Consider the following 12219-nt stretch of genomic DNA (forward strand, 5'->3'; position numbering starts at 1 on the left):
TTTTTTCACCATAAGCATAAAATAAATATTAAATATATATGAAGTACAAAATATAAATACATATGAATATGGTGCTCAATCTTCAATTTTTCAATATTAAATTACACAATTTAAAAATATAATCTTCACATTCAACTTAATTATATCAACACTATCAAAGAATACAAACAAAATAATTTGTATAATCTTGTATATTTCTTATTCAAGTATGAAGTATACAAGTATATTTTTTCTAGATGACACGATACTGTTATGCGATTGTAAAAATAAATTACAATTATTTTCTCATATTATGGAAATATTTCTAGATATTACTTCAAAAACTTTCCAAAAAACTAAAATTCATATACTAATAAAAATACGATAAATGCAAAATTCGTGTAACGCACTGTGCAGAGAGTTTTTTTTTTATTGTCTTGAAAAAATAATAAACATTAATAAAATAATTGATTTTTAAAAAAAAAAAAACGAGTTATACACATTTTTTAACACACAAGTTTGATATACGTTTAACTATTTTCGATATTCATTTAAATCGTTTTATGTGTCTATGATATAGTTCTCGAAATGAATTTCGAGAGAATATAAAAGATTTATGGTAGATTTTTATAAAAAAAGAAAAAAGAAAAAAATCATCCAGTGAAAAGAAAGAAAAAGATTGACACAAAAAAATATATCAATTGCTCCATGAAAAAGAAAATAAAAAAAATAAAAATTGACACTTACATCATTATTATAAAATAAATAAAAAATAAAAACCAACTCCGTGCATCACGGAGCAATTGCTCTATGATGCATAGAGACAATTGTCTCTTGGATGCCCCAGGAGCAAATTGTCTCCTAGCATCCAGGAGCAGGAGACAATTATAATATTTTTCTGTGTTTTTTTTATATTTTAATTTTATTATATTTTTTTATACAAATCTATTTTATTCTTATATAATGTGACACGGAATATATTAATCATGTATATTGTTTATTTCTTAGAAGTAGTTGTGATAAATCAAAGTAAAACTTAACACAATGTTGAAAAAAAATTAATACTCAGTTAAAAAGATGTCGATTTATTTATTTGATGATATTGAATATTTTAAATGTATATAAATTTTGGAGGATTAAATTCAAATATATCAAAATTAGATGATTAAATAAAAATCTCAACCCTATTTAAGTGACAAAATATTATACTGTGGCTCAGCTTGTGTTTGACTCCATTAAAATTTTTTCTCATTTTTCTCTTTTTTATTTTCAATCGTAGAATCTTCCATAAAATAATATTATACGTAAATAAAAAAATTCATTAAATTGATTGGATATTGAACAATAAAAACAAATTCGACTAATTACACAATTTAATTATATTGAATATAGTTATTATCAAATAAGTCCTTTATATGTAAAATAACCACTCAAACTAAAATAATGTTTGATTTATGAGCTCCAATAATTTTGGTTTTTAATCCATGCATCAAGGGAACATTTATCCTATTCCCAAAAAATACATTTCAATTATAGCAATACAAAATTGAGGTCAACTAATTTTTCATCTTAATATTTTAACATCTAAAATTTTTTTATATATAAAAGAAATTCGATCGTTTTTAGATTTTTTTTTTCTTATTGTTACTTTTTCTTCTCAATCAATTAATTTTTATAAAATTTTTGACGTCATTTAGAAAATTTCCTAATTAACTTTTAATTTTTTTAATGTCAAAAGTGTGTTATATATGAAGATTATATTTCTATTTATCATTTTAAACAATTAATCAAATTTATAGATTTATTGAGAGAACTGAATAAATATTTTGACACGTTAATAACTTAATATTACCTAAAAAATGACAATGCACGGATGGAAAACTCGTATTTCGTAAAAGAAAGAATCTCACAAGTCACAAGTTTATCTAAAGAAAAGAATTCGGTTACATTATTAGCCAGCTTCATGGATGCAACATACTAATTTTATAAATTTTTAAAACTCCTCTTGTGATCCTTGCATATCTTTGTAACATAAATAAAAGTATTTTTCATCGTAAAGTGTGTGAAAGTTGAGTAGAAATAATTCTTCCAATTCTTACTTTCGTCTCTTTCCAACAGCTGTAATATGCTGTAAGCCTGTAACCAAAATAGATGTAATAAAAAATTTATTACATTTGTTACACTAATGTTATTTATTGTCATGCATTACAATGTATAAACACGGGTTTCATCTAACTGAACATTTTTATCGATCTTGAAAAGAAGAAAACAACATTGAGTACTTGTTTTGTAACCATACGTATTGTAACTCAATTTATCTAAAGTTTTATGCAAAATTACTATACTAATCAAACTTACCCCAAAAGGATTAATTGTCTTCCAGGTATCAGTTGAACATAAAAATTTCTGAAGGTATTTGTATTAGAATCAATGGCCGATGTTGTCAAATTTTTCATTTGAATAATGAATATTTGTTTTCTCAATTTGTAATTAATTTTGTTAAGATAAGGATTCTATTACATCCAAGGTTCTAGAAAGATATTAACTTTAATCATCAGGGACTCACAAGCACACTAATTTTCTATAATATAAATCGAAATAGAACCATATTTTATCTTTTTCTTTTATATTGTAAGAGTTACAAGAATTTTATCTTATAGGTTTGTAATTTGTCATATTTCCTCGTTTTTTCATCAAAGTACCATGGACTGCACTCTTCATGTAATTTCCTCTATAATTTTCTATCAACAATGCTGCGTGTACAGACAACATTATTCACAGAATACTCACAATAGAGGGTGACTTTTTTGGCATTTTTTTTTATTATACCATGGAACTCACCCGTGTAAGTGTTTGGAAGAATTCTGTGAGGAAAATTTGTGTAAAAACAGCATTTTTGATTTTCTATGTGTTAAATATCTATAGCAAATTAAGTTGGGTCTCAATTTCTAGGTGTTCAGCCCGGTTTTTTGAACCAGTCAGTCGGTCTCATACGATACTAGTTGTCTAGATCAAGGTTGCATATAAAATGGGGAAAGTTGAATATTTACAGCCCATTAGGCACAGATTAAAATCTGATTTTAATTTAAGTTTAAGTTAAAGTCAAACGATCAATATTAATCATATCTTTCATGTGTCTCACAACTTTTTAACCACTTATTTCAAAAACTTCCATTACAATCTACTAAAAAATATAATTTTAATCCCCCATCAAATACCCTCTAAGTTTTAAACTTTTCAAGAATGGATGAGACATGCCTTCACCTAATTATATTGACACCATTCATAATCAATTTTTGAGAAATAGGCAAGTCTCTTGGGACAACTTTCTTGAGATTTTGCTTGGGAAGATTTTATAATCGCTTTAATTTATAAATAAATAAAAATGAGCGATTGATAAATGAATAATACTTGTAAGTTCATTAAAATGTGTAATTACAAGTTTAACCATTTATAAACAAATTACAATTTTTGTCAAATGGAGACCAAATAGGTTGAATGGGCTGCACGAGTTCTTAAATGAGGGACAAAGTGGTTCAAGTAATGCACCTATTTGGCTTCCCATTTTTTATATCTCAATTTTTTAAAACTTATTTTTAGTCACACATTTTATTGGACTCATGACTTTTATTAACTTTTTGTTATATATTTTACCAACTTTTAATGAAATCTACTGAAAGTTTAATTTTTATCCAAACCGAACATGGGTAAATTAAGTTAATCATTTGTTTAATATTTATAACTTAATAGATAAAGGCTAAAATTAGGTTATTATTGCCCAAACAAGAGGGCAATTTATAACCAAAGTTTCCAAATATTTTGATCGAAAATTTCAATTAAGCCTCCATTTGGTACATATTCTTTAAGGTCCTGCTTGTTGACTTCTTGTTTTAGTTTTAGTTTTTTTCGTTTTACTGATTTTGATTGTTTTTTGATGTACAGATTATGGGAAATTTCGTTACTGTTATAATTTTTTTTGAGAAATTTTGTTACTAGTTGAGTTAATTTGTTTTCCTCCGAATTACAACTAATTTAAGGGGATTCGATATCCTTCCACGTCACTCGTCGGCCAGAAACCAAACCATCTAATCCAATCAGCGTCTATTAGTAATTTGGGTTAATATAAATAATCCAAAACCAGTATACTGTAAACAGGGTTATACCTCTCAACAAATTAAATCGGTGGTTTTTTGTCGTTTTCAATTTTTCTTTCAATTTTATCCTCTGTAAATAAATCTACACTAAAAACGAATGAAGCTTGGACAAAATGAATAGAAATTCCTCTTCACCATTCATTTTTCTTTTTCTTTTTTTTATTTTCCAATAAAAAATGATTAGAATGCAAGAGTGTTATGAATACAGATCACAAGCTATGACAATAATGAAATAAAGTAGAAAAGTAAATAACACAGAGATTTATGTGGAAGCCCAAATTGGAAAAAACAATGGGTAGATGAGGAGAAAATTTACTATAATCAATAAGAATATGTTTATAATATGAAAACTCAATACTCTTAATTGAATCTAAACTCTCAAGACTCAATGCACTCAATTGAATCTAGGCTCACAAGATGTTGTAGATTTGTTCTCTCAAAATTTCTCAAAGTTATGGCAACAATACATGACAAGTTGTATATATAGGAAACTCAAGAGACCAAGTTGTAGATGGATAGAAGTTCAAAACGCGTTAAAACGCAAAATTCGGAACTGCCCAGATAACAGTGTCGCTCAAGAGACGTTAATCGACGGCGAGCGATGTTGCTGTCGCTCGAGTGACAAGCCGATGAGAAGCGAGCGACAATTGTTCTGCTCTAAATGCTTGAGCGTCCAGCTAGCGAAATTGTAGCCTTTTTTCTCCTGATCCATAAGTTGATTTCTTCAAGATCAACTAATCATAACTACTAAAACCCCAAGCATTTGGGTCAAACTAAAACAATATCTCCATTTTGAGTCAAATTCCAAACACAAGGAATTCCACATTTCCAAGTAAACACCACTCCATCTCTTCCAAGCCCTAATTGGCTAAATCAATGACAAATACCTTCTAAGTTCAAGCAATGCTCAAACTTAGCAATATGAAGTGGTTTTGTCATCATGTCAGTAGGATTCCCCTTAATATCAACTTTGCTCACTACAATGTCACCACAAACAATTACTTCACGCACAAAATGGTATTTCACATCAATATGCTTAGTCCTCTCATGGAATATCTGATCCTTAGTAAAAAAAAATATAGCACTCTAGCTATCATAATACATTGTAGATAACTGCGAGTCTTTACTGATTTCAACAATTAAATTACTTCAACCATATAGCCTCCTTACAAGCTTCTGTAATGGCCATGTACTCTGCCTCTGTTGCAGACAAAGCTACCTTATTTTGGAAAGTAGCTTTCTAGCTGATAGCACAACCTCTAAGAGTAAACACATACCTTGTGAGTGATCTACTTTTGTCAAGATCCCCTGCATACTTTGAATTCACATATCCTATGACTCCTTCTGAATTTCTTCCAAAATGCAGAAAAGCAGTTGTAGAGCCTTTCAAGTATTTTAGGATCCACTGCACTGCTTTTCAATGTTCATTTCCAGGATTTGACATATATCTACCAACCGCGCTGAATGCATGTGCCAAATCAGGTTTTGTACAAATTTAATATACATCAGCGAACTAACTACAATGGGATAAGGAACCCTAGACATATACCCAATGTCTTCATCTGATTGCGAACACAAGTCTAATGATAATCTAAAATGTGCAGCCAAAGGTATACTGACAGCCTTTGCATTCTGCATATTGAATCTCTGAAGTACCTTCTCAATGTACCCTTTCTCTGCCCCTCAATATTTCCATTCCAAGGATTTTCTTTGCTTCTCCCAAGTCCTTTATCTTGAATTCTTTACTCAAATGAGACTTCACTTTTTTGACTTGTTCTTTATCTTTGGCTGCTATAAGCATATCATCAACATAAAACAAGTATGTAACCGATCGACTACTTTCCTTCCTGAAGTACACACAACTATCATAATTACTCTTTTCAAAACCATAAGTAGTCATGAATGAATCGAATCGCTTTTACCACTTCATCCGTGACTGCTTTAATTCATACAAAGACTTCTTCAACAAGCACATAGTCTTCTTTTCCAGAAACTATGAACCCTTTGTCAAAAAACCTGAATAATTTCTGAAAAAAATTCTCTCCTCTTTCATTCTATCGTGCCCTATTATATATCTATACAATCTTATAGTCTACAAGGAAATTAAATAAATTACAATATCCAAAAATAGCATATCTAATCTATTCCAAAATTAACTTAAATATATACAGTAACATCCCCCTCAAATTGATGTTGAGAAGTCAACCAGCAACAATTTGCCAACAAGAAATTGATGCCGCTGTTGAGTCAATGCTTTGGTGAAGACGTCCACCACTTGAAGGTCAGAAGAAATGTAGGGAAGGGAGATCACCTGATCGTCCAAAGCATCGTGAATAAAATGACAATCAACCTCAATGTGCTTAGTTCATTCATGAAAGACAGGATTGTTTGCAATTTGAGTAGCACTAGTGTTGTCCGCATGAAGAGGAGTAGAATTAATTTGAGAAAACCCAAGCTCTTTGAGTAGACCACGTAACCAAATAATTTTAGAACAAGCCGTGGACATGGCACGACACTCAACTTCAGTAGATGATTTAGAAACACGATCTTGTTTCTTACATTTCCAAGAGATCAACGCATCGCCCAAAAACATACACCAACCCATAGTTGAGCGACGCATATCTGGACACCCAGCCCAATCAGCATCACTATAGGTAAAAAGTTGAAAAGTCGACCCTCTGGGAAAGAACAACGCACGAATAGGTGATCCACGAAGATAACGAACAATGCGGTGAACAACAGCTAGATAAAGATGTCGAGGACTAGACATAAACTGATTGACCTGATGAATGACATAAGAAAAATCTGGACGAGTAGTGGTTAAATAGATAAGACTCCCAACTAAGCTACGATATATTGTAGGATCATCCAGAAAAACTCCTTCATCTTTCCTGTACTTTACATTTACTTCCATTGGACTGTCTACCAAAGAAGAGAACCCAGCTAACGCAATAAGATCCTAAACATACTTATGCTAATTTAAGAAAATACCATTGGCCCGATGATGAACTTCCAATTCCAAAAAATATAAAAAGCTTACCTAAGTCTTTCATATGGAAAGTAGCATGTAAAAACTGTTGAAACTTCGTAATTAAACCACAATCAATGCCAGTAATGATGATGTCATCCACATAAACTAAAAGAAGCACAATACCCATTGTAGATTTTCGGAAGAAAAGAGAATAATCATACTGACTCTGTATAAAATTGAAGTTAAGGAGTGTGTGATGAAACTTCTCAAACCACGCTCGAAGCGCCTGCTTGAGGCCATACAGAGAATGGCATAGTCTACAGACATCACAAGATTAAGAGGTAGGCATACCAGATGGAAGTGTCATATAAATCTCGTCGTGGAGATCGCCATGAAGAAAGGCGTTCTTCACATCCATCTGATGTAGGACCCATGATTACGAGAAGATTGTCCGAACTATGGTCATTTTTGCAACATGAGCAAATGTTTCCTCATAATAGACCCCATATTCTTGTTTATCACTAAGAGCTATGAGCTTTGTATAGATCCAATGACCTATCAGAGCAAAGTTTCACAGAAAAAACCCACTTACTCCCAATAGGTTTCACATTTGGAGGACAAGACACAACGTCCTAAGTGTGGTTCTCCTCAAGTACCTGAAGTTCTGCTTTCATTACATTTTGCCAACACTCATATTCCATGGCTTGTTTGTAGCAAGAGGGAATGAAAATAGTAGATAAAGTAGCTGATGCGAACCCCGTAGCAACTTAGACTACGAAACTCACAACTAGATTGATGCGAAACCCAAGAACGCTAATTGAAAACCAGTTTGGATTTGAATCCGACAAGATAAAACAAAGAACCCAAAGATAACGATGATGCAATGGACCCCTTGCTTACAAATTGAAGAACCCATGATCCGATGTTGAACGCCACAAGGAATTATCCTTGATAAGTTCTAAATTATTGTCCAAAGAAGAATAAATTGGAAGAAGCAAAAACCTCTCTTGAATTTAATAATAATTGTGAAAAAAAAGTCCTTTACAATGTAATGGAGAGAGTATTTATACTAAAGCTAAAATCGTGCGAAATCGTCAAAATATGGAAAGAAATCTAATTGATATCAAATTCTAACAAAATAAGGAAATTCGTGAAAAAGGAAAATTCTGGCGAATTTTTGTACCATGCGATCGCATGGAAGAAACTATCGTCTCTCGAGGAAACCCTGCGTAGGTCTGTGCAGCCGTACCACTTTAAAACCATGTGGCCGCATGGTTGTTACTTTGGCCTCCGTCTTCTTCTGCTTGTATTGAGTTGATCCACTTTGATTTGGATTTTGACCCGAACACAAAACTTATCCCATTTTGAGTCCCGAACATCATCCCATTAATGGTTTCTTGAACGAGCAATCCCATCGTTTATTTCACTTGCTTTGCTCTCGATCACGTCATCTGTCCGCCTTCGATAATAATGGGTCTCGACCCGGACTTGCCGTCTTCAAGCTTGATTCTTAGATCACATCATCCCCTCCCTCTTCAAAATGATTTGTCCTCGAATTTGCACCTACATCGAAAAGGGAAAGATCAGCAACGTTAAATGTAGCCGATACATTATACTCACTTGGCAAGTCCACTTTGTAAACATTATCGTTGATCTTCTCGGTGACTTAGAAAGGACCATCTCCCCGCGGTTGCAATTTGGACTTTCGCTGCTCCGAAAAATGTTCCTTCCTGAAATGCACTCACACCCAATCTCCGGGTTCAAATGTCACATGCTTCCGCCCTTTGTTTACCTTTGACGCGATGAGCTTGTTCTTCTCTTTAATTTACGTACGGACCTTCTCATGAAGTGCCTTAACCATCTCAACTTTCCTCTTACCATCCATGCAACCTCGTTCAGTCACAGGCAAGGGAAATAAATCCAATGGAGTTAGTGGATTAAAACCATACACAATTTCAAAAGGTGAATAAGAAGTAGTCGAATGTACAACACGATTATAAGCAAACTCAATAAATGGCAGGCAATCTTCCCAATTCCTTAAGTTCTTATTAATCACTGTTCGAAGCAACTGAGTCATGGTCCTATTTACTACTTCAGTTTGACCATCTGTGTATGGGTGACAAGTTGTAGAAAATAACAATTTAATTCCTAACTTTTTCCACAAAACATGCCAGAAATGACTCAAAAATTTAACATTTCGGTCTGACACTATACTCTTAGGGACTCCATACAAACGTACTATCTCCCTAAAAAATAAATCAGCAATAGTAGTGGCATCATCGTTTTGTGACATGGTAGGTAGTGTGCCATTTTACTAAATCTATCAACTACTACAAAGATAGAATCCCGACCTTTCTTTGTTCTAGATAACCCCCAACACGAAATCCATAGAAATATCCATCCAAAGTTCACTAGGTACAGGTAAATGTGTATACAAGCCATGGGGTAAAACTTTTGATTTAGCCTGTTTACAAGTTATGCATTTCTCACAAATTCGTTCTATGTCACTACGCATTTTAGGCAAATAAAAGTGTTCCCCTAACATGTCTAAAGTCTTTGAATTCCAAAATGACCCATTAGACCCCCACTGTGTGCTTCCCTTACCAATAATTCACATATTGAACAATTTAGAATGCACAACTTATTTTCTCTAAACAAATATCCTTCATGTCTATAAAATTTATCAACTGCCATTTTAGCACATGAATTATAAATGTTTGAGAAATCAATGTCATTTTCATACATGCTCTTAATATGCTCAAAATCAAGTAATTTCGCACTTAAAGAGTTAAGAAGCACGTGCCTTCGGGACAACGCATTTGCAACTACGTTTTCACTATCTTGCTTATACCCGATGACGTATGAAAACGTCTCTAAGAACTCCATCCACCTCGTATGTCACTTGTTCAACTTACCTTGACCCCACAAGTACTTTAGGGATTCATGATCGGTGTGTATCACGAACTTTTTAGGCCATAAGTAATGCTGCCAAGTCTCCAACGCTTGAACAAGGGAATACAACTTCTTATCATACGTTGGGTAGTTCAGTGCAACTCCACTCAACTTCTCGCTAAAGTATGCAATAGGTCTCATTTCCTGCATTAACACTGCTCCAATACCTATCCCTGATGCATTACACTCAATCTCGAACGTTTTATCAAAGTTAGGTAATGCCAAAATAGGTGCATTACACAACTTATCCTTAATGGTGTTAGATGTATGTTCTTGTATTTCCCCCCAGTAAAAACCTATGATTTTCTTAACGATTTCAGTTAATGGTGTCGTGATTGTGCTAAAGTCTTTCACGAAGCACCTAACAAAACTAGCCAGACCATGGAAGCTCTTAACCTTAGTTATACTTTTAGGTTTTGGCCATTCTTTAATAGCTTTAACGTTTTCCTCATCCACTTCTACCCTATTAGCACTAACAACAAATCCTAGGAAAATAACTCTATCCATGCAAAACGTGCACTTTATAAAATTAGCATATAATTGTTCCTTTCTTAATACAACAAGCACGCACTTTAAATGTTCTAAATGCTCACCTAGGTCCTTGCTATAGATTAAAATGTCATCAAAGTAAACTATAACAAATTTTCCTATGAAATCACGTAAAACATGCACATTTGCCAAGTCTCATCCTTCTTTGGCACCAATAGAACAGACACAGCACACGGGCTTATGCTCTCCCTCACGTAACTTTTGCTCATCAACTCCTCCACTTGTCTCTGAAGCTCTTTCGTCTCCTCGAGATTGTTTCGGTAAGCTGGTCGGTTTGGAATGATAGCCCCGGGTATGCAGTCGATTTGGTGCTCGATCTCTTGAACTGGTGGCAATCCACTTGACACCTCCTCCGGAAACACATATTTGAAATCCTGTAACAAGGACTTAACCACGCTAGAGAGGGAGGTATTATACTCTTCAAGGGAGAGGAGAGACTCTTTGTAAACTAACAACAACACTTGTCTCTTATCACTCGAAGCCTTTTTTAATTCACTCCCCCTCGCAAAGAAGTTCACTTTTGGCTTTTCTTTCCGTTCAGCTAACTCTTTTTCTCTTCGCTCAACTGACTCTTTTTATCTCCTCTCATGTGGCCTTTCTCTCTTTCCCCCCTTCTCGGCTACCTCGCTATTTTCTCTTTTACTTACAGGCTCACTATCTTCTCTCCTTTTTATAGATTCTCTCGCTCGCCTTTCTTCCTCATTTCTCAGTTCTATTTGGTCTTCATACACCTGAGCCGGTGTTAATGGTGCAAGAGTAATGGACCTTCCATCCTTGACAAAGCTATACCAGTTCCTATACCCATCATGTGTAGCCTTCCTATCAAATTGCCAGGGTCTCCCCAATAGAATATGACCTGCTTGCATAGGCACCACATCACATACAGCCTTGTCACTATATCTCCCAATTGAGAAATTAATTAACACCCATTTATTTACCCTAACTTCCCCACTTTCATTCAACCACTACAATTTATAAGGCTTAGAGTGTCTCAATAATGCTAAACCTAATTTCTCAACTAAAGTTGTGCTAACCACATTTGTACAACTCCCACCATCAATAATCAAGCTACATACTTGATCGTGGACATGGCACCGAGTGTGGAATATGTTTTCCCATTGCTGTTCTGAATCATCTGTCTTGATTTGAGTCTTAAGTGCTCGCCTCGAGACCAACAGCTCCCCAACGACAAATTCCATCTCATCTTCTCCACCAACATCCTCCAACGTCGGCATGTCATCATACTATTCTTCGCTCTCACTTACCACCTCTCCATTATCCCGCAACACCATGGTTCGTTTGTTAAGACACTGAGATGCAATGTGTCCCATCCCCAAACACCTGAAACACTTGATGTCTCGACTTCGTGATGGTTGTGACTCCAATTTTGGCCCTGTCCTACTAGCACTTTCTTCTTTCCCCTTCTACCACTCACTTCTTCCTTTGGTTACTGCTTCATTCCTATTATTATTACCATCCCACTTCGACTTCCAAATTGGGTTAGAAGATGAAGTATTCACCAGCTGCCTCACAGTCCCCTTTCTCTTTAGTTGTTTCTCCATCTTCAAGGCAACATGCAACATGTCCTCCAGCTCCACATAATGCTGCAATTCC

The 12219-nt window shown here is 34.1% G+C and overlaps 1 protein-coding gene across 1 annotated transcript; it reads right to left on the reverse strand.

Annotated features, from left to right (window-relative positions):
* Positions 1 to 10703: 10703 nt before the first annotated feature.
* Positions 10704 to 11840, reverse strand: LOC111395282. Its single transcript, XM_023021267.1, has 3 exons — positions 11682 to 11840; positions 11253 to 11570; positions 10704 to 10979 (listed from the first exon to the last, which is right to left on the reverse strand). The coding sequence occupies exons 1-3, from the start codon at positions 11838 to 11840 to the stop codon at positions 10704 to 10706; spliced, it is 753 nt and encodes a 250-aa protein (XP_022877035.1).
* Between the last annotated feature and the right edge of the window lie 379 nt (positions 11841 to 12219).

The sequence above is a fragment of the Olea europaea genome, chromosome 6 (genome assembly GCF_002742605.1).
Source record: "Olea europaea var. sylvestris chromosome 6, O_europaea_v1, whole genome shotgun sequence".
In the NCBI taxonomy this organism is placed as follows: Eukaryota; Viridiplantae; Streptophyta; class Magnoliopsida; order Lamiales; family Oleaceae; genus Olea; species Olea europaea.

Bases quoted from the DNA above. Each gene is read 5' to 3' on its own strand.
- LOC111395282 (XM_023021267.1), bottom strand. From the start codon at position 11,840: ATGCCGACGTTGGAGGATGTTGGTGGAGAAGATGAGATGGAATTTGTC. The intron at 11,571-11,681 runs GTATGTAGCTTG...TATAAATTGTAG, and splicing joins GGTGCCATGTCCACGATCAA to TGGTTGAATGAAAGTGGGGA. The intron at 10,980-11,252 runs GTAAGTAAAAGA...TCCTTGTTACAG, and splicing joins GGAGAGAAGATAGTGAGCCT to GATTTCAAATATGTGTTTCC.